The sequence below is a fragment of the Eschscholzia californica genome, unplaced genomic scaffold, assembly GCF_041429995.1.
Source record: "Eschscholzia californica isolate CP2 unplaced genomic scaffold, dmEscCali1.0.p SCAF_6, whole genome shotgun sequence".
Classification (NCBI taxonomy): Eukaryota; Viridiplantae; Streptophyta; class Magnoliopsida; order Ranunculales; family Papaveraceae; genus Eschscholzia; species Eschscholzia californica.
In genome coordinates this window covers 20,400,458-20,422,986 of record NW_028238483.1, presented here as the reverse complement: position 1 = coordinate 20,422,986, position 22,529 = coordinate 20,400,458, and the positions used below count along the sequence as shown (strand labels likewise).

Below are 22,529 nucleotides of genomic sequence, written 5' to 3'. Positions count from 1 at the left end.
TCAACTTGTGGATTCTAGGTTTTTTGTCGAAAGCGAATCAAGAAGATCGGCTTTCAATCCTCTTGTGACACAATGGTGAATCGGGGATCATCTCCTCTGTTTTGAGAAAATAGGCATTTCAATTGTTATTTCAATGGTGATTAGAGAAGGTTAATCCAATTTCTCAAAGTTCTTCTCTTCCTTCGTGGCTATTTCAATGGTAATTAATGAATGTTAAAATGTAGAGAAAACAAAAACTTCAAACTTATGGGATGGAATTCATGAGAAGGACATTGAACATTAGTTCATGACTTAAATCAGAGATTGAGAGAGAGAGTTCAGAGGGAGACGAGAGAAGATAAATAATCCGGTGATGGCGGCGGTTTACCGGTGACGATTTTCTGGTGATGGCGACGATTTTCCGGTGGCGGTTTCCAGTGACGGTGGCGGTTTCCGGTGACAGCGGCGGTGGTTCTTCCAGTTATTTTGTCGTCCTTTGAGTTTATTTGTATTAATAGTATAATAATTTCGTTTTTGTCGGACCTTTAGGGTCTCCTTTCACGGATCTTTAGGATCCTTTTGTCAGACCTTTAGGGTCTTTTTTCTCGGATCTTTAGGATCCCTTGTGTCTGTGTCTAGTCCAATTTCTTTCCCTTCATGAGGCACTTTGCATTTAAAGGTATGTAACTCTCATGAAGTCTTCAGAGGAGAGAAATAACTATTATCATCCTTGTATCATTGTGATTTTATCACTTATTAATGGATATGTTTCCCTTGGATTCAAAAAAAAAACATGAGTTTGAAATGCTCCTCTTCTCTTTCTTCAACAAAAAAATAAATTTTGAAAGGCAAATTTCTTCACAAAACATTTTGAAGGTAAAAAAATATATTCATTCAGCAATGCCTTTTCAGATACAAGTTAGGGATAAGGAAAAATTAAATTTATTCAGCAATTTCTTTTCAGAGACAAATTACAGAGAGATCAAATCATGATGGATCGATCTGAGTATTACAACTTCGATCTTATACTAAAACAGTTTGTTCCCGTCCCCATGTTTTACAACGTCCATAGTCCTGCTTGTATTCTCTGCTGCTGGAGAAATCATTTCGATCCTCTCTTGAGGCACTTCGGTTTCCCTTCACATTGGCTTCGACAGAAACTTGTGAAGAATTATCGTACCAAGAGCGCCTTCTCTTGAGGTTCTTCTCACAGTCATCATCGCCATTATCACTAAGTTCATCGTCGTATGCTCTTCTCGGTGCTCCACCAGAGAACCTCTCTGACCTGGCTTGGTGATGGCGGCGACGTTCGTCAATGTCAGAAGAGTCAGATCGTTGAGAATTCATGTGTCTATCCACGTGTTTTGGTTTCGTGTAAGAAACTTCTTCACTCCTGCTCTCTGCTCCCCTACTAAACTTGTGATCTTCATAGTATTCTTTGCTCTTGTCACGCCTTCCAGATTCACGCTTCCTCTTTAGATCTGATTTTCTTTCCTTGTACTCCTCATTACCCATAAGAGGAGGTAATACGTGGTTAGGACCCATATCACGCGCAGATGATGCACTGAAAAGTTTTTATAAGTTAGTGTTGAGTAAACCAATTGTTTCATTTCACAAATAACAAAAGTAACAATTTCGATCAACAATACCTCAGAGGTGGAACAGCTGGCAAGGGATATCCTTGACATCCAAAGGGGGCCTGAGGTATAAACCCACCAAGATGATTATCATACGGATTAGGGACATAACCCATGTAAGGCGTTCCACCATTAAAATGAGACATATATCCATCCATCCCAAGTTGTACGCTACCCCAGTATGGGTGATATGCTGAAGAGGAAGAAGGCATCATATAATTTTTGGCAGCCATAGATGTCCCCCATATAAGGTCTGCAACAAAAGATTAAAATCAAAAAACTATTAGGACCAACCAGAAATTTACGGTTTGCTTAATCAGTTAATCTGATGAAAAAGAAAGATGAATGGATCAAAAGGCCACAGCCGAAGAATGTCATATAGAATGAGTTCCAGCTCCTCTAAGAAATAAGTCAGATAAAGTACTATTATAGTTTAAGGAGGATAACTAACCGTTCGCGGGCAAGAAGTCGGGTTTCTTCATTTTCTTTTTTATTCCTGAAATAACACAGACATTAAAAAAATGTCAGAATAAAGAGGAAGTGGTTCATTGAGACGTGAAAAAAGTGCAAAATTCATCCATGCATAAAAACACTCACCTGGCTCACAAGCAGGTTGCTTCTGTTGCACTTTCTCTTCAACTGGCGAGGCACGACTCTGTTCTTTTGGTTCCGCTGCCTCTTGTTTAGGCTCAAATCTATTAACAGTTATTGCAGGCTGGCCCTCAAGAGGTACTGTCGTTTTCTCTCTCTCAGAAGTGGCAGAAAGAGTAGGTGATGGTGCTTTAGGAAGTGAACTATGAGCAGACTCTGTAGTACCTGAAGGAAGTATATGTCATAAGAGGACTAAGTAAACAGTTTTAACAACCAAATATATGCATTATGTTATAGATAGATCACAAACCTTGATTTTTAAGAGAGCTTCCTGTATTTGTCGAACTACCCTTGCTACTTGACTCTAAAATGCTGATGATGGTGCTCCGAAGTGTCATATTAGGGATAAGGTCATCTGCAAGTACATTTGTAGCCCGGCAAAAGCACATTGATTTCGAGATTATGTGGTCTCTTATACCTGATTAAATGTTTCAAAAATGAAATAAAATGAGTATGTAACATCTTGGTACCATATAAGAGAAACAACGAATTCGAATGAGTGGTATAAGTATGCTATAATACAAAAGTAACATAAGAGCGTAGTGATATCGTGTAAGACTTCCTCCGGGTCAGTAACCCATATTTTATCCTAGAATTTTTCTTTTTTTACTATTTATGTCTTCATACAGCCAATACGCTATTATGGTCAATCATGGACTCTGGAAGAGTCCACAGTTCACATGAAAATTTACAGAAAACTATATTAACATGAAAAAACCAACAGGATATTCCTACAATCATCTCTTCTCCTCTAAACTGGTAAGGTGGCTTATAGAATACAGAAACAATACAATATTAACGCGAGGATGGAGAAAAGGGATATGACATGATAGAAAGATAAGGAATACTAACATTTGTCGCAAAAACTCTCGAAACAGCACGTTTTGGTAAAAACAGCATCTTTCATTACTTCTCTGCACAATGGGCAGCAAAGTGCTGAAGGAATGTCAACAGTCATTCTGGTGCAAGTTATGCCTTCCATTTCCTTATCGAAAGCAGCCCTGATCCAGATTTAGAAGTGTACAAGTCAGTTAAGTATGCCTATAACAGAAGATAACCAAAAACGGAACCTGTTATCGAAGAGATCAACTTACTCATTTGGTTTCAAAACAGCAACTTCACCACTTGGCAATGAATATGAGCCATCCGAGTTAGCCATTAACATCAACTTCGGAATACCAGTCGGAGGCTTCACTCTTTTTATATCGTAACTAGCATCACCATTTGTAGGGCAGTGTTGGATAAAGTGCCCGGCGATTTTGCATCTGTGACAGACATAGCCTTCTGGAGGTGTCTTGCAAGTAAGGCCACCATATCCGTAACTTCGACCACCAATCAATTTCTCGCCCATAAACTTCCCGAAACTTCTTACAGCACCCGATTTCAAGGCAGAAGTTTCTACCAGAGCTTTAATCTTGCTATCTTCATCATCTTTGTTGAGAAGAGAATCATCAGGACCCGAAACAGCAGATGGAACTTTCTGATCTTCAAAAAACTCCTTAACAAACTCATCCCACTCTGCCTCTCCTGGATATCTCAAAACAGCAGTGGTATTGCTATCTTGTGGTTGGGCATCTTCAATTTTTGGTTTCTCTTTTGGTTCACAGACAATGGGCTTACAAGGCACACCAGGAATTCGTCGAACTAAAACACTGGTATTTCTCGGTATATTATCATCATTGCGGTACTCTGAAATTCATTAAAAAAAAAAACGAATCAAATTCTGCGACGAGGGTAACGGAAACTAAGAATGGAAGACTTCGATAAGGTGGCATGCAAGCAAATGGTGCACGCTATGAGAAGAGTTGTTCGCAATTACTACCACAAGAAAGACGATCTATTAGAGAAACCAGAATGTGATATCGATTATCAATTACATTTTTAACATGGACCTTAGAAAGTCTAGGAAAATGAAATCAATGTTCTACCATTAGGTTAAACAGAAACCTCGATCTTTTAGTGCATTAGGAAGATCAAATTCACAATTTCCATGGTCCGACTCAAGACATTTCAGATTCCCAACTAATAAACTTCCAAATTAACAAAAATAAAATTTGACGTATTTGCAATATCAGTGTACTCAAAATTTGCAAGGAAACAAATTGCTTTGCAAAATTAATCAAAACCCTAATCTCACAATCCAATAATCCATCTCAAGATCATGAATTTCACGAGGGATGAGACAGATAATCAAACCCTAATTAGGAAACTAGAAAAGAAACCCTAATTACAACATTCATAAATTTAATAGCGTGGATAAGATTAATGACTGAAACAATTAAGAAAACAACGGACCTTCGTTAGTCTGGGCGTTGGTGATGATTAGGTCAAAATCTTTGCCCTTTCCTAGACGCTTGGATTCAAAAATTAGGTCTTTCAAATTTGCAACAGATATATAATGACCAATAATTGGTATTGTATCATAATTTTTTGCACTTTTAAACTTGTAATAAACAGCCATTATTTTTCTTCTATTTTCTGTTTATCTGAACAAAGAATTGCTTCAGAAAAAAATTACAAATCTCTCAGTTTACAATCAAAACCCTAATTCTTAATCAATATTACAAGAAATCGAAAACAATGATTATTACAAGTATCTAATTTCGTCTCTTGATCGTCTTCTTCTTCTTCTTCTTCGTCCACAAGTGAAAAAAGAAATCACAAGATCGAATTATAGGATCGCGGAACAACACCGATGTTTACGAATTAACAACCAGAACCAAAATCTTGAGATGATATCACCGCCGAATGAAGAACCTTGAGAGTTGAATCAAATAGAGATCCTCGTTGGAAGAAGAAAGGGATTATATGATTAACTGGAAAGCTAGGGTTAGGGTTTTAGAAATATGGGGATGAGAATAATACAGTAGTAGCGTAGATTGTTATAAGGTATTTATAGAAAGACGAGAGAACGCGGGAATTAGAAGCGTAGAAGTTAAGCAAAGACGTAACCGCCTCTTATTTGCGCGTGTAAAAACGTGTGCGCTAAGCTGTCCAATAGGAGAGTGCCAACTAGGCGGATGCTTCCTTTATCCCAAACCTTTCCATTTCCAATTGGGTGGGCCCACTTTCTAAATTTAAATTATTACCACTAATGATAGTATTATTATTAATTAAATAATTTATTTTTTGTTTTTTCTTTTAAAAATGGTTAGATAGTCACCGGTATTGATACATGAATATGATGCGATAATGTGATGACCTCAAATTAAATTTTTTTACTGGCACTCAAAATTTAAAATTAATTTTGATTTGACTCTCAATTTGTAACAAATTCATCGGTTTTGTTCCAAAAGCAATTTGATTTGTAATTTAAAGAAGTTCAATTTTTTTTCAGAAATATTTTTGGAATCAAAATAGTATTATTAATTCCAAGTCGACTTTGATGGCTTCTAAAACAATTTACACCTTTTTCAACAAAAAAAAAAAAAAACAATTTACACCATTTTCTTTTTATGAAACAATTTACATGAAATTAAAGTAGTTAAAATTAATGTAGTTATATAGACCATATAACCTAAGATTTCATAGAAGGTGATTGTAGTACTTATTCAATTTATCATGTATCTTTATATTAAATACTAATACTAATAATGTATCGACTGGTAAAGACTCCTTGAGTCTAATGTCAAGATAGCTCAAACCCAAAGCAAGCAAAAAAAGGTTCTGCACACGGTAGCTTCGCGCCCACGGATTAAACTCATCAATAAACTCTGAATGTGGAATCTCTACCCAGTCGAATTAGTGATTCCAACATATCCAAATTGTTTTTCTATGAATGTTCTATTACGAAATACTCAAATAAAACATAAATAAATAGGAAAGAGAAGAATTAGGGATCTTTAACTTTGACCTCAAATTCAACTCTGTTTATCACTTAAGACAGATGAATCAATTCTGTAACTCAAACTGTATTAAGAGAAATAGACATATTGTTTTAAATTCCTTTACTAGTTGTCATAAACCCACAAATGTTATAGATTTTTCACTTTTCATTTTCTTCAGGTAAAAATTATTTCAAGTCAGGACCTTCAGGCATTCCATTAAGACATCTGTGTGTTCAGGCTTCCCGACTGAAACTCGGACATAACTCTTTAGTTCTTTGTTACTGTAGTGTCGAATCATAACACCCATTTTCGCAAGGTCCTCCTGAAAATAACAAAACACCCACGTCAGTTATGTTTAACAAGCTAAGCCCTAGCCGCTACCGATATTGTCCCCACTTTTTCCACCCAAACCCCAACGGATACAAGGCTTCACGAGCCCATCCAAAAGGCCTCGGCACTTACTAGGTCTAAGCTCGAACTATATAGCCAGACGCTCTCCCAAATGAAGCGAGATATTACACTATGTGAAACAAAAGACCCCTAGGAAGCGCGATAATTTTGTAAGGAATTGGAATCACGATAGTAAAAGCATGCAAAAGACGACAAACATCGAAAACAGTATAATTTAAAATTCAGACTACTAGGCTCGATCTCATAAACCATTTTTTGTAGATTTTAAGATCAAGAAGATATCATGGAACCACAAACATAGCATTGCAGAATCAGGAATACTTCAAACATGAAGCAACAGTTTTATATGAACGTTTTGAGTACCTTTAGCTTTTTCGGATCCTTGCCAGAAGTGACCTCACAAAGAATGAAATTAGAGTAGCTTGGATATGGCTTCAAAAATGGCACTGCACTCAGGAGCGAAAATAGTCGCTCCCTTTCTTGCACCAGAGCATTTTTCACTTTCTGATGAGATTATCAGGCCATAAAAGATGTTAATTAAGTAATTCTTGAATAAAGACCGAATAATTGTTAGAACCGACACCCACGGGCAGGAGGAAGAAAAAAAACAAGGTACCTCTAGATACTCGGGGTTTTGTAATGCTGCGCAAGCAGAAAGTTCGGCAGCAACTGAGACATTGTACGGCTGCTTGGCTCTCCAGAGATATTCGATAATGCTTAGAGGAAATGCTCCATATCCCACACGTAATCCAGCCAAACCTGTTTGAAAATTCACTTTCGTATGTAAACTACGCCTAGAGCCTTATAACAGTCGAAATAAATTTCAGAATTGCATACAACAACTTATACTCAATTCAGAAAAAGAAACACTAGAATCATAAGCAGGTCGATCACTGTTTCTTATGATTGGATCCCTTTTTATTAGAGCTACCCAAAGTACTCCGGTAGAAGCTTAAATAATGAGTAAAGCAACAACACCAAAATAAGGTAATGCAACACTTGTAGGAAAAGGTCTGCACTTTTTCAGTGAATCCGTAGGCCGTTACTTGATTCAAAACAATACCTGAAAGCTGAATTGGTTAACTACTTGGCGTTGAGAGTTGGATCGCAGCAGATGAAGAATTATTTCAGTTTTTTGTTTTGGTTGCGGTTTTGGGTTTACAGTTTTACGACGAAGTACAGAAGTAAAAGCTGTGGATGAGAAGTGGCGGAGAACTGCCTATTAAAACAATAGGGGCCAGCACCTAGTATCTTGAATATTAGGATCTTATATAAGTGGAAGTGGACTTTGCTGTAGTAACTAGTATTTCCTTTGGAGTCCGATACAAGTTTAGGTGTAACAATGTAAAGAAAAACAATAAATTGTCTTTTAGCAGACACATTCCTATACTGGTACGTAAGCGAATGAAGATAAGATTTAAGAGAAGTTGACTTATCTCACTATTTTAATCACTGTTGTCAGAAGATTAAGAAAGCGCAAACTTAATTAAGGAAATCAGTTTAAGAATAGGAAAAGAGTTTGACAGTGTTACCAGAGGACGAGTAATTCTCTTCAGAAAGTAATAATGCTAATACAAATATACAATATAGAAAAAATGATACACAAAATGATTATAAAAACTGACATGCCAGTAAAATTTCTGAACTTACCAGCACGTTTGCTAAATGTCCGGAGAACAATTAAGTTATCATGCTTCTTTACCCAAGCCATCCTAGACTCCATTCCAGAAAACTCAATATATGCTTCATCAAGTACAACCAGAATAGGCAATTTAAGAATCTTCAGAAGAACATCGTCATTGATTATGCTGTAACAAGTTCCATTCCATATCAGCACAGAGGTTTTGAGAGAGATCCACAATAAAATCATGATATACGATGCCTAAATTTGAATTTTGTAGTATAAACACATTATATCCTATAATGTTGCTAAGCACCAAAGCAAACAATTGAACCAATGGTGCCTCTAGAGTGGAGTACATTACAAAGAATAGACCACCAGAAGAAGAATTGGTTCTTTTTCCAAGAAAAACAAAACGTAAATAAATTTTGAAGAAGTCAAGAAACAGAGATCGATATTCAGTTATTCTCTAGTCATAACTCATAACCCATCCAAGAGGTGGTCAACTAATTAAACACATAAGAGAACCAAAAGCTACTGACTTGTTTTTTTTTTTTAAAAGGTAACTAATTACTAGTTAGAAGTGTAAAATATGTAGGGCAATTGAGAAGATGGCTTTCCGGACTCCCATAACTATCTCTATATAATGTGCTGCGAGAATCTCTAACTAAACACATACCTTCCATCAGGATTGTTGGGAGAAGTAAGAAATATGCATTTTGGTTTTTCCTGGTCGACAACTTCAATAATGCTTTCTACATTCAAGCTAAAGTCTGACTTCCTTGGTACTGTAGAATAGAGATAAACTTGTGTCAGTGATTAGTGTAACTTACTATACTAGATAGCAAGAGTAAGCCCGAAATAGACAATATCTGATTATAACTCAGCACTCACAAGAGAAAAATGCCAAAAAATAAACGTGAAAAGGCCAAAATGCAAAAACAGGAGATTTCGTTTCTACCTTTGATGACTGATGCTCCATTAACTGCTGCATCGAATTCATACATTGTAAACGTAGGAGGACAGTCCACAATCTTATCCCCAGGATCGAGAACACATCTAACATCGGGAAACCATAAAAGGGAAGAAAAAAAATCAGGAAGTTCAGTTAGCTGCATTAAGTTCACATCGTGTGTCTTCAATATCTTACCGCATGATTAAATCAATGAGTTCATCAGCACCACATCCTGCAAGAATATAATCAGCCTCAATGCCTGAATCTTCGGCAAGCGCAGCACGTAAACGACGACTCTCAGGGTCCGGATAGACATAAGGGAACTTCATTGTCCCCAAAGCTTCAACCACCTAAAAACAATCTGGAACTTGGACTCAGAAGAGAAACTCTAAAACAACCAGGTTTATGCCTGGCATTATAGCATTCAGAATTTAGTGGGGACAACCATTTTGCAACATATTTAACACTAACCAGTTCACTACATTTTAAAGAAAGTGAGGATAGTAGCCAAGTCACCTCTCACCTATTTCTTTTTCTTTTTCTGTGGTTACATAGCACCACCTTGAATTATTAAACTATAAAAAAAGGAGCATGAGATAGAACACTAGCCTCTGGAGGGGGGCCATATGGGTTTTCGTTTGCGTCTAGCTTAACAATGTCTTCAGGCTTTCTTCCAAGACGGGTCGACAAGACCTGCATGTTGAAGACAATTTGGTTAGCACTACTTAGTAGAACACCATCGCCTACTCAAATCTGTAAGGATCTTTCTCAAGAGCTAAGCCAATCGTGAAAACAGATGTATGGTACATTTCTTAACCTACAATAAGATTGATAACCATACAACTATATGTAAAATTTAAATGACAGCAGTTCCTGAACATACATTTGTGGAACAATTCAGTGAGTACCAAACTACATTGCACCAAAAATGGGAGAAGCTATTGATACCCATTATGTCGACGTTACTTCACAACTCAAAATTTGAGGTAAATCTTAATTGCATTTAAGGATCTAAAACAACGTAACTCATTTTTTATGTATGAAAGAATCAAACAAATAGCTACTGTGATGCAATGGGTTACCAATTATCATTCTCAGGATGATTTCAAACAGACTCGTTATACTAAATACATCTATGAAATGACAATTCGTTTTACAGTTATACAAATTTTAATACCCTAATCCCCATTAAAACGAAACGATAAGTAAACCTCAAGCACTGAAAAAAGCTGAAAAGCTAGAAAGAACTAAAATTCCTTTCTGTAACTTAGAAAAACAGTGTATGGAGAAAGGTAAAGAACAATTCTTCCTCGAAAAGTAAAACTTAGCAGAATCACAAAAACAAGTAATAAATAAGAATTATAAGATGGGTATATAAGCATTTGAATCAAACCATATTTGCACCATATCCAAGTTGAAAATTCCTTACTGTAGAGACATAAATTAAATAGTTTGGCTTATGATAACAACACTCATGAAACAACTTAAGTTGCAAAAATCAAAGTTGGAATTAGGTCAAAATCATCAAAATTAATAGCTTTTCCATAAATCTATTTCAAGTTCTGAATTTTAACCATCATCTATTCACAGAAGTGGTAATAAATATCATAAATTGCTCAAAACAACAATCCAGATGACTATCCACAAAAATAAAAGTCCTAAATGTGTTAATTTGGGAATAGAGAGAGATTTGGGGTTTACCTCAAAGGGGAGAATGGGTTGATAAGGAGACAAATTTCTTAGATGGGGACGGATGAATGAATCACCAGTTAACTTCACTGGGTTGTCGTTGACTTGTTCATTTACTGGTATAATCGAAGCCATACTGAGAATGGAACTTCTTCTTCCTCCTCCTCTGAATGAACAACTGGAACGAGTTGATTGAGGAGGAGTGGTTTTATTAATAGAAAGAGAAGAAGCACAGTGCATATCAATCACACCCATGAGAATCAAAACCTACAAAATGGAGAAAGTTGAGTTCAGAGATAGTGAGAGAAAGTAGTAGTAGGTATAGAGAGAGAGAGAGAGAGAGAACAATTAGGTTATTTGACAATTTTTAGTGATTAGACTGCGGATCCTCTGACTCGGTTGGACCAATACCGCTGGGTCTTTTTTTTTTGATCCATTTTTTTTTTTTTTAAATAGTCTCTTTTGTAGTTCAACAAAAAAAAAATAGTCTCTTTTGTTGCAAATTAGACCAAAAATAAAATTCAATAAATATTTTTTTTATTAGATAGATACTCAAAAATAATTTTTTTTGTGTATTAGTTTATTATTAATAAGACACGCTTTCAATCCGTTAAGAAAAAAAAATGTAATCTTTTTTTGTTTTGCAAATTGAGTTTGTAATCTTGCAAATTGAGTTTATAATCTTGCAAATTCGGTTTTTGAAATGTAAGTTTGTTGCGCAAATAAAATAATGTAAATTTGTTGCGCAAATAAAATATGGTGTTGGAAATGTTGCAAGTTCGTCTGCAAACCTTACTAACTCTGACTTGTATTTCCAAAATCATTTATGAAATAAAAAACAAATCATATTGAAATCTTTGAGGTCTTTGAGGAATCTATCAAGAGAAAAAGATTAAAGAAACTTATTTGTACCAGCACGTGATCAAGTTGTTTGACATCAAACCATGAAAAAACAGATAAACAAATAGAGTTTTAGGCGAACTTCTTTTAAGTGATGTTGTTTCTCCTTCTCCACTACAAATTTACAGGGTGAAATTTAAGGTTAAGTTTCTAATTTCGTTCATTTTGATTACGCTTTTTTAACTCTCCCGTCACAGATGAGAATCTACGAACATCCCCATTAGATCAGACAAAGGTTGTAACAAAACAGTTTGATGGGGAAAAATTGATTCTTTTTTACTCTCTTAAATTGACTAATCATTTCTTTTTGAGAAAAAAAAACATTAACATCTAGCGGTTGATTTACCTAAGGGTCTGTTTGATACGTGTGAAAGTATTTGATGTGAAAACCATTTTCTTTCTCAGGGAAAGAAGTCAATTGATCATGGTAAAATGCAAATTTAAGTGTTTGCTACAACCTTGGATTTTCCCGAGAAATTCACTTTACCAAAGGGTTCATTTATATGCTCGTGTTGAATGATCATAGGTGATCTCCGTCATTTTATGATTTAATAATGAATAAGAGAAACATAACACATGTTCATTAACTTATTAGTTATTGTTTAAATTGAAAATAATCGACATCTACTAATTGAACGAATATTTGAAGTAAAAAATCAGAACAAGTAATATGTCTGTAGTGGCGCTCAGATACGACCAGACTCATTAGTAGACAACCTAGGATGGATCCCTTTAGATATGTTGTATAAGTTAAATTATTTATTTGTTTATGCTAAGTAGCTCGACTAATCCATGTAAAAATTCATAAAGGTTCCCAACCGTTGACCGACAAACCCAGCCGCCCACGGTCATTTTGGCGGCAGAGAAGAGAGAATATTTTTTTAAGGGTAATAAGGAAAATAAAAAGGGTAGGTGTTACAGATTACTGACGATGGTAAAAGTAAGGGTCATTTTTTAAATTGTGAAAATTAAGGGGGCAAAAGAGAAGGTGTCACAGAGTGGGGAGGAAAAGAAAAACCCATGGAATGGATAATCTAATCCTACTCAAATTCCTGTGATTATACTAATAAATCTCTACTTATCCAAATCTAACTTATGTTTTTCATCAAAACAGTAAAAGATAATAGGTATCTCAATTATCCTAATCTCTCTCTAATCCGGATTACAATACCCTTAACTTTCCTTATAAATACAAGTTGACAAATTCACTTCTATCTCACCAATTTCTCTCATCTTCTTCTTAATTATTCTGCACCTTCCTTATTCTTCTTCTTCACTTGTATACAAGTTTACATAGACTAATGGATTTGACACCAAGATTGGCAAAGACAGTGAATGGAGGAGAAGGAGGATCATATATGTCATGGTCTCCTTCTGAACTACCCATGCTTCGTGAGGGTAACATTGGTGCATCAAAACTCTCTCTCCATAAGAATGGTCTCTCTCTTCCTTCCTACTCTGATTCTTCCAAGGTTGCTTACGTTCTTCAAGGTATATTATTATTATTATTATATTTCTTCTTCTTGTATTGTTTTCTTTTCAATTGTATTGATCACAGAACTTATAGGGTTTAATGTTTACATAAATGGGTATTTGATTTTGATGTTCATCAATGGTGGTACTACTAGTTTATCTCCCTCATGATTCATAGATTAAAAATCCTACAAATTGTTGTTTACAAATTTTAAATTCATATAACCATACAGATAGATATATGCTTGTACTGGATGATGACGTTTTCGTTGTCGACATCCAATAATTTCCTACATCATATTGCCTACTAACTTTATGTTTTTTCAGGTAGTGGTAGGGCTGGTATAGTCCTTCCTGAAGCCGAAAAGGAGAAGGTGATCTTGATCAAGGAGGGTGATGCAATCGCCCTCCCCTTCGGTGTTGTCACATGGTGGTACAACAAAGATGACACCGAACTTGTTGTTCTCTTCTTGGGGGATACTTCTAAAGGTCATAAAGTTGGTGAATTCACTGAATTCTCATTGACTGGTTCAAATGGTATCTTTACTGGATTCTCAACTGAGTTTGTTGGTAGAGCATGGGATTTGGAAGAAGATAAGGTGAATGCGCTTGTTGGAAGCCAAAAAGCCAGTGGCATTGTTAAGCTAGCCGATGGTGTCAACATGCCAGAGCCAAAGGAGGAAGACAGAAGCGGGATGGCTTTGAATTGTTTAGAAGCACCACTGGATGTCGATATTAAGAACGGTGGCCGTGTAGTGGTATTGAATACTCAGAATTTGCCCTTGGTTGGAGAGGTTGGACTTGGTGCTGATCTTGTCAGGTTGGATGGGAGTGCTATGTGTTCGCCTGGTTTCTCTTGTGATTCAGCTCTTCAGGTGACATATATCATTAGGGGTAGCGGCCATGTTCAGGTTGTTGGAGTAGATGGGCGTCGTGTCCTGGAAACAAGAGTGAAGGCTGGCAACTTGTTCATTGTTCCGAGGTTCTTTGTGGTCTCAAAGATAGCCGATGAGGATGGCTTGGAATGGTTCTCCATCATCACCACTCCTAAGTAAGTTACTATAACATCCTTTTCTCTGTCTAATCTATCCTATCTTCTTTATCTTGCAAGTGTTTATCTAATCAAGTTTTCTGAGTTCTTATTGGTCGATGTTGATTTTGCAGCCCTATATTCAGTCACTTAGCAGGAAGGACGTCTGTGTGGAAGGCTCTGTCTCCTGAAGTTCTTGAGGCTTCATTCAATGTTGCAGCTGAAGCCGAGAAGCATTTCCGCTCAAAGAGAACTGCCGATGCCATATTCTTCCCTCCACCAAATTAAGATTAAAGAACGAAGAATATTACGTCGTACTTTTTTTTTTCTTTGGACAGGAAGTTTTTAATACCAGTTATTACTTTCTTACAAGTTTAGTTTAATTTTTTTTTTTTTTGCAAATTCTTGCTAGTTTAGTTGAAATTAAGTTAATATAGATTGAAGATGTTGAGAACTTAGATGTTATTTTTCTTTTTCTTGAAAGTTAGGCATTGAAACATGGCAGTTTTATTTTCCTCTTATCTTTCTCCTTCTTTAAAGTTAGACATTCAGGCTTGCTCTTTCTACTTAAATGACCAATTACATAAACCTCTTAGCCATGGGTGTTCTCAATTTCTTTGCTATTTCTACTCCCACACCATGGGAAGTCACAGCATCCACCATTCTTGTTAAGAAATTCAACACTATAAGAGAAACAGAGAGAGGGTAGTGAATGAAGTAATGAGATTGTTGTTGGTGCCTGATAAGTAGTTGGAAGAAGCCAACAACCCTCGGTTGGAGTGGTAAGAGGTATAATCTTCCACCTTAGAAGTCAAGGGTTCGAGGCATCTTCCACCTTAGAAGTCAAGGGGTCAAGGGTTCGAGGCATCTTCCACCTTAGAAGTCAAGGGTTCGAGGCACGCTGAACAATTAAAAGAAAAGTGGTTGGAAGAACTGTAATGTTGTCGTGGCATCTTCCACCTTACAAGTCAAGGGTTCGAGGCACGCTGAACAATTAAAAGAAAAGTGGTTGGAAGAACTGTAATATTGTCGTGGGAGAAGCACATTCAAAATGGGGGGATACGGACACGTAGAGAGATATTGGAAGTTCCAGTGTACCTAATAACTTTGTTTATACTGTGACTTCTGATGGTGTGGGTAACGAGTCAGAATTACGTCTTTTGACAGAATCAGACAATGAAGAACGATCATACTTTCAGTGCGTTAGAAAGGTCAAAGAACGATGAATATTAATTTTTTTTCCAAATTTCTTTTCTTTACGTCTGGTAAAACATCTTTTGGTTAAAACAATATTTTATTATGTTTCCAATATCAACTCCAAAACGGTAGAATGGAACCACTTTTGTGAACCAAAACCAGCTCGCAACCACCGATTGTGATGCGCCTTTACCAAAGAAAAGTCAAACACGAGGCACCTTAAAACTTCCATAGGAAATAACATCCTGTTCTATTAGCTAGAAGTAATTTATAACAGGTACCCAATATCTTCTTCTAAAAATAGATGGTTATTGAATATGGGGGGCAAAATGAAGGAACTAAATTTCATGAGAGGGAATGAAAACCCCCAACATTTTGGATTTCAGCGTCGATACATCAATGAATATTAGCATATATTTGCACCATAGCATATATTTTGGATTTAGAGCAATCGGGTGTTAAACAACCACCTTTGTTAGCTCATTATGCACAAATCTTTCACAAATCAAAGCATTTTACACCATGTAATTTGTCTAACATAGAATTAAAAAAAATCTAACTACATCTAAATTAAGCACAACTCTAGATGCTTTAGCTCCCACTCAAACTCTATTTCCTTTATAGTATTTTCACCCAGAAAACGACATAATGTGAAGCTGATCTCACCGGATATACTTCTGCTATAAGGTGCTGCTGGGAGAAGAAACGGGCCTCAGAGATATCTGAATAAATAGCTCTTTCTTTTTATCAAGAACCTGTTTGCCATTTTACCGGATTATGAACCGAGATTAGGATAATAAGTTGTATAAGAAGTAAAGAGTTGAACTAAGTACCCAAATGGATTATCTACTAGATTGTGGTGATCTCAAAGATTCCTGGGGCCGAAGAGGAATATCTTCATTAGCAAAACGAGTCTCGTTATCGTTGTACCTAAAGGAAGGACGAGTTGACATGCCTGTACAAGAAAAAAGTGATAGAATCGTGGATCAACAAACATTCTTAAATTTCAAACCAATTCAGACCTCAAAGAAACTTACCATCAGCCATGTCTTTTGTTTTGTGAAGAAGAAAAGTTCCGGAGAGGATCATTATAAATCCACATATCTCTGTTAGGATTTGAGTTTGATTTTGCCGATCCCAGTCCTGTTTCAAGGAAACAGTACAATCAAGATCGTTGTGTGGGAAACATCAGATATAAAGATCATATTGTCATTAAACAACGGACTATGAGATGTCAAATGTGGAATTGGTCTTGAGTTGGCCAAGTGATGTGAAGTTCAGAGGCCTGTGACAAGAAAAAAGGCATACCTTAAACATGATCACACTAGCCAGAATAGTTAATGTTGTGAACATCACAAAATATATCGGTGATACAACTGCCGTGTTGAATGTATCCAAGGCCTGCACTTGAAATAGCAGAAAACATATGTTTATTTCAAAACTCTCAATGGGGATAAAGGATGATGGGGAAACGGGAAAAGAACTGCTTTCTTGATGCGGTCTCCTCGAGATCATATTAGTAAGTTCAGGTTGATCAAACCAATTTTCACGAAAACTATACTCGTAACAAAGAAATTCAAGCTAATCTGCTCGTTTCCAAAGAAACAACAGTGTTATCTTACATCCGAGAAAGCATCATATAGTTGGAAAGAAGTAAAAAAGATCCTCTTATATTTTTGGAGATTATCTTTAAGAACATACTAGGTAAAGCCATTGGAAGGAAATTCATGAAATTAACAAGCTTACCTTGTTTAAGTAGTTCATTTGAGTAAGCACGCAACCAATTACGACAGTCGTGAAAGCCCATGTTTCAGGATATATTAACTGATTTGTTCCCAGAAACGTCAACTTCAAAGCAATTCCGAGAGCTTTAACACTCATGACCTATCGAAAAGTATAATGCCTCTTAGGTAAGCTTTAAGGCAAAAGAAAACCATAATAACAATCCCAATTTTCCTTTGAATACGCACCGATAGAGATCCTACAAGTGAACAAATCCCAATGTAGACCATTATATGTGTCTGGCCATACTGGGGGACAAAATGGTATATAAGTACAAACGCTGCCGCTATGACCAAAGTTGCATACATAATGAAAGCTGCAGAAAAACTTTCAATATTAAGTCAAATACACTATGTAGCTCAGAGAAGAGAAATGGTGCCAAATTTTTGAACCGGGGCACAGAGTAGAGAGAGTGAGAGGGATAGAGTATTCAAACATAGAAAGGGATACCTGGCTCTGTGGCGAGGTCCCATACTTCCTTCACAGAATCAATTGGACGTTCTTGAGGAGCATGTAAAACAATTGTTGTCGACCCGACCACACATAAAACACAACCGAGGATGCCAAATATATGTAACCTTTCACGCAGAATAATATGAGCAAGTACAGCACTGCAACATAGTATGGTTTTAGTTAGTTGAACAGAGAGAAGATATAATACAAAACATGACTAAGAACCATGCCTGATAATAATGCTAAGTGCACCAAGAGGAGTGACTAGAATAGCTGGAGCAAATGCATAAGCAGCAAAATTAGCAATTTCTCCGACAATCACTGCAAGAATAGCAGTCACCGCATCAATACTAAAAATCTAGAACCTCAGAAAACAGAACGGCAAAAGCTGTGTTTCTTTAGATTAATATAGATAAAGATGGATTCTCTCAAACCCTAGTCGACCACCTGAAGTTTAAAATTGTAACGCATTTTTGCAAATTTAGTACTAAGGCACAAGTTAGACGTGGGGCTACTTGTCGGGTCGCGTTCATCTCAGATACTCAGCTAGAAGGAATTGTCTCATCGATACTTGTTAAGTTTGTGGCCATCCAACTCAAAACCCATTCTCACACGTGGGACTATTCTCACACGCCCCCTCACGTGTGGCGTCTTTTGAGCCTAACGCGTGTATTTTTTTTCTTTACGGGTGACGTGGAGCACGTGTGGCTTTTAAGCCTATCACGTGTGGGCCTAGCTCTGATACCATGTTAAGTTTGTGGCCATCCAACTCAAAACCAATTGGCAATGAGTGGAGAGGACCTACTTTATATTCTTGGTTGCTAGTTACCCATTCTCCCATGTGGCACTATTCTCACAATACTTTAATGTAAAACAGATTAGTCCCGAACTAGGGTTCCGCCCCAGGTTTCTGGCGTGGTCCTAACTTTAACCTCTCCTTCTTTTGAACTCGAGAAGATATACCCGAATTACATACGAAGGTCCATGAATCATAACCTCGGGATCAAAAGACTTCCTGAACTATAAATCATGGGCATTAGCAACCATAAACATAGAGAAAACTCACTTGTTATCATGCCTGCCCACCAAAGTGGTTCATACAGATAAGAATAACCTCCATTTCCTGTGAAAAATAATATAAGAAATTTTTTGTTTCTCTGTAAGATTTCAATATAGATTAACAAATGTACAATAACAGAACAGAGGAAACACAAAATTCTGTTCTTATATGCCCTAATTCACTTCATGTTTCTTCGCCATGAAAAATGAACAAAGTTCGAAAAATGAATTGAGATATTTCCAGTTAGACGATTATTATGATGATAATGAATAGCTAGTATTATATTCCCATTTTGACAATAGATCAAAAACAGATTCTTCTTTTTTTACATCGATCAAATGAAGCGGTATGACGGATTTTACAGAACTATGAGTTGATATTCTATGAAATGTAACGATGGAAGGATCTAGGTAGGTTAATTTACCTGCCCTAATTCCGGAAGCAGCGGCCTTTTTCAACCCCTTTTTCTTGATAATGAAGCTAGCTCCAATGAAGAAACTAGAAGATAAAGCCAAAACCAAACCCTTGACATTATCTGATGACATAACGTAATAAGAATCAGTCCAACTCCTCCGAGAAATTCTTCCTTCAGCCATGACTGTTGATAATGAAACCCTAATAATAATAAACCCCAATTTGAAAACTTCACAATCTCCTCCTTATTAAATTCCATCGATGAATACGATGATAATAATGAAGGATAAGATCCATGATAGCTAGCTAGCTAGCTAGGTTATAATTACAATTTCATTCAAGTAATTAGCCAGTTGTCTATCATTTACCTAATTTAGGAGTATATCTATCTATCTATTACGAGTTTAGTTTTGAATAGAAAGAGATTCTGAGAGAAGAAGATAAAAAAGAGCCCTGAGATTGCAATTTTTTAGAGAGAGAAAGAAGAGAGCAACTAATTAGTGAAGTGGGCGGTTGGTTATAAACGCGGGTTTTATGCTTTATATAGATAGAGGTGTTTGTGTGTTTGGACATGCACGTGTTTATACGTAGGTCCGGCTCTCACTGTCTGTCCAGGTTTAGGACTAGCACCTAATTATCCAAAATCCAAACAAAAAAAAAGGGAGATTTTGGCACACACACCCTGGTGTTATATCACTATTTGGACTATAGTCCTGTTTTCTGAAAACTTTTGATTTAAACTCCCACGTGGATGGAAATCGTCAATTCGTAGTTAAGTTGAGCGTGTGTGTAGACCATGATGATTTTGTGCATTGTAAAAGTATGGAACCCAAGTAGGTCAAACTTATAACAAAAATGATGCTATATGTCCGGCTGAATCCCGGCCGGTTGAGTTGGCAGTCCAACCGGGGATAGCATCATGACGTGTTTTGTGTTTCTGTTCATTTGAATTTTAATTTCATTTTTGAACCCTCGAATTTAGGTCTATTGAAAATCAGTCTTTTTAGTCAACCTGGTACTCTATTCGACCAGTTGAGAGAAAACTAAGGCAAAAATCGAACATAAGAGAGAAAGAGGAAATTTGGGAGCAAAAAGCTAGGGTTCTTCATTCTTGCCTCTTTCATCAGACTAGGTAAGATTCTAATCTCTTCTTCTATCTTTATCTATTTCTCTTACCTCTTTCTCTTTGCCAACTCAAACTGAAGCTTCATCTTAGGGCAAAAATCGAACATAAGAGAGAAAGAGGAAATTTGGGAGCAAAAGGCTAGGTTCTTCATTCTTCCCTCTTTCATCAGACTAGGTAAGATTCTAATCTCTTCTTCTATCATTAATTTGGGAGAAATTTCTCTAATTATATGTTATAAATGTTCTGAAATTTGTATGACTTTGCCATAAATTGATTTATGTTTGTCTGATTTGATGAATTCGGGAGAAATTTGCCATATTTATATGTTATATATGTGCTGAAATTTGTGATCTTTGTAAGATTTTGCCATAAATTGATTTATATATGTCTGATTTGATGATTTTGGGAGAAATTGCCCTAATTATATGCTATAAATGTTCTAAAATTTGTGAACTTTGTAAGATTTTGTCATAAATTATATATGTCTAGTTTGATGAATTTGGGTTTTGTTGCCCTAATTATATGTTATAAATGTTATGAACTTTGTATGATTTTGCAATTAATTTTTATCTACATAACTGGTGTGATAAATTTGAGAGAATTTGCCCTCAAATAGGGTATAATTTCATGTTATATATTATTTTGTAGGTGATGGCTCGACTAACCGAAACAGAAAGGTAATATTGTGGTTGTGTGTGTGTGTGTGTGTGTGTTTATTAGATACTATTTTGATGTTATAATAAAGGTCTCTCTGTTTTTGGCAATAGAAAATTAATGATATCGGATTCCGTAGAAGAAAAAAAAACAAATCATATGTGCTTGCTCGAAGGGTTTTCTTAAGGTGTTGCTTTCCAGAACTGAGCGCAATCCTAATTGATGGTTTACAAAGTGTCCATAAGCGGTATCATTTTTCTTTTTACTATGTGTTATATACATTATTTGAAGTATTTGGAACTATTTAAATGTGGTTACGATCATTCACTATGTGTGTAGAGAGCATTTAATGCCAATGGATGTGGATTTTGGTGTTGGTTAGATGAGCTTCGATTGTGTCCATGTGGCGATGGTCCTGCTAAGCTCATCACAGCAAAATGAAGGTCGAAGGTTCTATTGTTGCCCAAAGTCATCTTATGATGGAAAGCGCGGATGTGGTTTTCACATTTTCGAAGAAGATATTTATGATTGTGATGACATACCGGAAGCGTCTACGAGAGAAGACGAAATAAGCTGTATTGCTGAAAAATTGATGTCTTTGGAGTTAGAATCTCGTAAAGCTATGGAGCTTTACCAACAATGCGAAGAATTACAGAAAGATCTTATAAATTCCATCGATGAATAGGATGATAATGATGAAGGATAGGATCCATAATAGCTAGCTAGGTTACAAATTATGATTCAAGTAATTAGCCAGTTGTCTATCATTTACCTAATCTAGGAGTATATCTATCTATATATCTATCTATCTATCTATTACGAGTTTTGAATAGAAAGAGATTCTGAGAGAAGAAGATTGAAAAGAGCCCTGAGATTTCAATTTCTAGAGAGAGAGAGAAAGAAGAGAGCAACTAATTAGTGAAGTGGGGCGGTTGGTTATAAACGCGGGTTTTATGCTTTATATAGATAGAGGTGTTTGTGTGTTTGGACATGCACGTGTTTATACGTAGGTCCGGCTCTCACTGTCTGTCCAGGTTTAGGACTAGCACCTAATTATCCAAAATCCAAACAAAGAAAAAAGAGAGATTTTGGCACACACCCCTTGGTGTTATATCACTATTTGGACTATAGTCCTGTTTTCTGGAAACTTTTGATTTAAACTCCCACGTGGATGGAAATCGTCCATTCGTAGTTAAGTTGAGCGTGTGTGTGACACGTTACATACGAACCATGATGATTTTGTGCATTGTAAAAGTATGGAACCCAACTAGGTCAAACTTATAACAAAAATGATGCTATGCCCGGCTGAATCCCGGCCGGCAGAGTTGGCAGTCCAACCGGGCATAGCATCATGACGTGTTTTGTGTTCTTCATGCTCTAGATTTGGTTGGGATGCAACCACCTGTAAGATCACCGTTCCACAAGAAGTTTGGGAAGAATATTTTAAGGTAATTAAACATAAATTTAATTTAAGTAACTGTAATAAAATTCTTAGTAAAATATTTGATCCAAGTAGTTTATTGCAGAAACACTCTAATGCTAAGGATTACCGGAGTGACAGATATCCAGAATACGAGGATTGATGCACAATATTTGGAGGGTCTTTAGCTGTTGGAGATAATGCTTGTGAAGCATCAGTCGAGGGGTTACAAGGGATCGATGTCGACAAC

At 36.4% G+C, this 22,529-nt stretch overlaps 4 protein-coding genes across 5 annotated transcripts; 1 reads left to right on the top strand and 3 right to left on the bottom strand.

The window, feature by feature from the left end:
* Positions 1 to 847: 847 nt before the first annotated feature.
* LOC147532325 (E3 ubiquitin ligase PQT3-like) lies at positions 848 to 5,208 on the bottom strand. Its single transcript, XM_086649477.1, has 8 exons — positions 4,563 to 5,208; positions 3,362 to 3,956; positions 3,120 to 3,268; positions 2,518 to 2,685; positions 2,214 to 2,432; positions 2,068 to 2,112; positions 1,629 to 1,869; positions 848 to 1,543 (listed from the first exon to the last, which is right to left on the bottom strand). Exons 1-8 carry the CDS (start codon positions 4,726 to 4,728, stop codon positions 1,003 to 1,005), a joined length of 2,124 nt encoding a protein of 707 aa, XP_086505603.1. The 5' UTR covers positions 4,729 to 5,208; the 3' UTR covers positions 848 to 1,002.
* Positions 5,209 to 6,091: 883 nt separating this feature from the next.
* Positions 6,092 to 11,195, bottom strand: LOC147532324 (histidinol-phosphate aminotransferase, chloroplastic-like). Its single transcript, XM_086647650.1, has 9 exons — positions 10,783 to 11,195; positions 9,691 to 9,774; positions 9,277 to 9,431; positions 9,088 to 9,185; positions 8,806 to 8,914; positions 8,156 to 8,313; positions 7,122 to 7,264; positions 6,869 to 7,009; positions 6,092 to 6,416 (listed from the first exon to the last, which is right to left on the bottom strand). Exons 1-9 carry the CDS (start codon positions 11,023 to 11,025, stop codon positions 6,285 to 6,287), a joined length of 1,263 nt encoding a protein of 420 aa, XP_086503776.1. The 5' UTR covers positions 11,026 to 11,195; the 3' UTR covers positions 6,092 to 6,284.
* A 1,673-nt stretch (positions 11,196 to 12,868) lies between these two features.
* On the top strand, positions 12,869 to 14,631 carry LOC147532323 (11S globulin seed storage protein Ana o 2.0101-like). Its single transcript, XM_086647651.1, has 4 exons — positions 12,869 to 13,161; positions 13,471 to 14,194; positions 14,308 to 14,487; positions 14,552 to 14,631. Exons 1-3 carry the CDS (start codon positions 12,972 to 12,974, stop codon positions 14,459 to 14,461), a joined length of 1,068 nt encoding a protein of 355 aa, XP_086503777.1. The 5' UTR covers positions 12,869 to 12,971; the 3' UTR covers positions 14,462 to 14,487; positions 14,552 to 14,631.
* Positions 14,632 to 15,760: 1,129 nt separating this feature from the next.
* On the bottom strand, positions 15,761 to 19,594 carry LOC147532322 (putative magnesium transporter NIPA4). 2 transcript variants are annotated; one of them, XM_086648148.1, is made up of 10 exons: positions 19,090 to 19,594; positions 18,672 to 18,728; positions 17,836 to 17,926; positions 17,603 to 17,763; positions 17,341 to 17,468; positions 17,117 to 17,254; positions 16,679 to 16,771; positions 16,408 to 16,513; positions 16,204 to 16,325; positions 15,761 to 16,125 (listed from the first exon to the last, which is right to left on the bottom strand). In XM_086648148.1, the coding sequence occupies exons 1-9, from the start codon at positions 19,259 to 19,261 to the stop codon at positions 16,213 to 16,215; spliced, it is 1,059 nt and encodes a 352-aa protein (XP_086504274.1). In that variant the 5' UTR covers positions 19,262 to 19,594; the 3' UTR covers positions 15,761 to 16,125; positions 16,204 to 16,212. The 2 variants fall into 2 exon arrangements, with proteins under 2 accessions (XP_086504274.1, XP_086504275.1); XM_086648149.1 differs by having other exon boundaries at positions 16,038 to 16,110; positions 19,090 to 19,570.
* Between the last annotated feature and the right edge of the window lie 2,935 nt (positions 19,595 to 22,529).

Bases quoted from the DNA above. Each gene is read 5' to 3' on its own strand.
- LOC147532322 (XM_086648148.1), bottom strand. From the start codon at position 19,261: ATGGCTGAAGGAAGAATTTCTCGGAGGAGTTGGACTGATTCTTATTAC. The intron at 17,764-17,835 runs GCATGGTTCTTA...ACTATGTTGCAG, and splicing joins GCACTTAGCATTATTATCAG to TGCTGTACTTGCTCATATTA. The intron at 17,469-17,602 runs GTATCCCTTTCT...GTTTTTCTGCAG, and splicing joins GGACCTCGCCACAGAGCCAG to CTTTCATTATGTATGCAACT.
- LOC147532323 (XM_086647651.1), top strand. From the start codon at position 12,972: ATGGATTTGACACCAAGATTGGCAAAGACAGTGAATGGAGGAGAAGGA. The intron at 13,162-13,470 runs GTATATTATTAT...ATGTTTTTTCAG, and splicing joins GGTTGCTTACGTTCTTCAAG to GTAGTGGTAGGGCTGGTATA. The intron at 14,195-14,307 runs GTAAGTTACTAT...TTGATTTTGCAG, and splicing joins TCCATCATCACCACTCCTAA to CCCTATATTCAGTCACTTAG.
- LOC147532324 (XM_086647650.1), bottom strand. From the start codon at position 11,025: ATGGGTGTGATTGATATGCACTGTGCTTCTTCTCTTTCTATTAATAAA. The intron at 7,010-7,121 runs GTACCTTGTTTT...TAATCTCATCAG, and splicing joins AAAACCCCGAGTATCTAGAG to AAAGTGAAAAATGCTCTGGT. The intron at 6,417-6,868 runs GTACTCAAAACG...TGTTATTTTCAG, and splicing joins AGGATCCGAAAAAGCTAAAG to GAGGACCTTGCGAAAATGGG.
- LOC147532325 (XM_086649477.1), bottom strand. From the start codon at position 4,728: ATGGCTGTTTATTACAAGTTTAAAAGTGCAAAAAATTATGATACAATA. The intron at 3,269-3,361 runs GTAAGTTGATCT...AATCTGGATCAG, and splicing joins GCTGTTTTGAAACCAAATGA to GGCTGCTTTCGATAAGGAAA. The intron at 1,870-2,067 runs GTTAGTTATCCT...CTTTTGTTGCAG, and splicing joins CGACTTCTTGCCCGCGAACG to ACCTTATATGGGGGACATCT.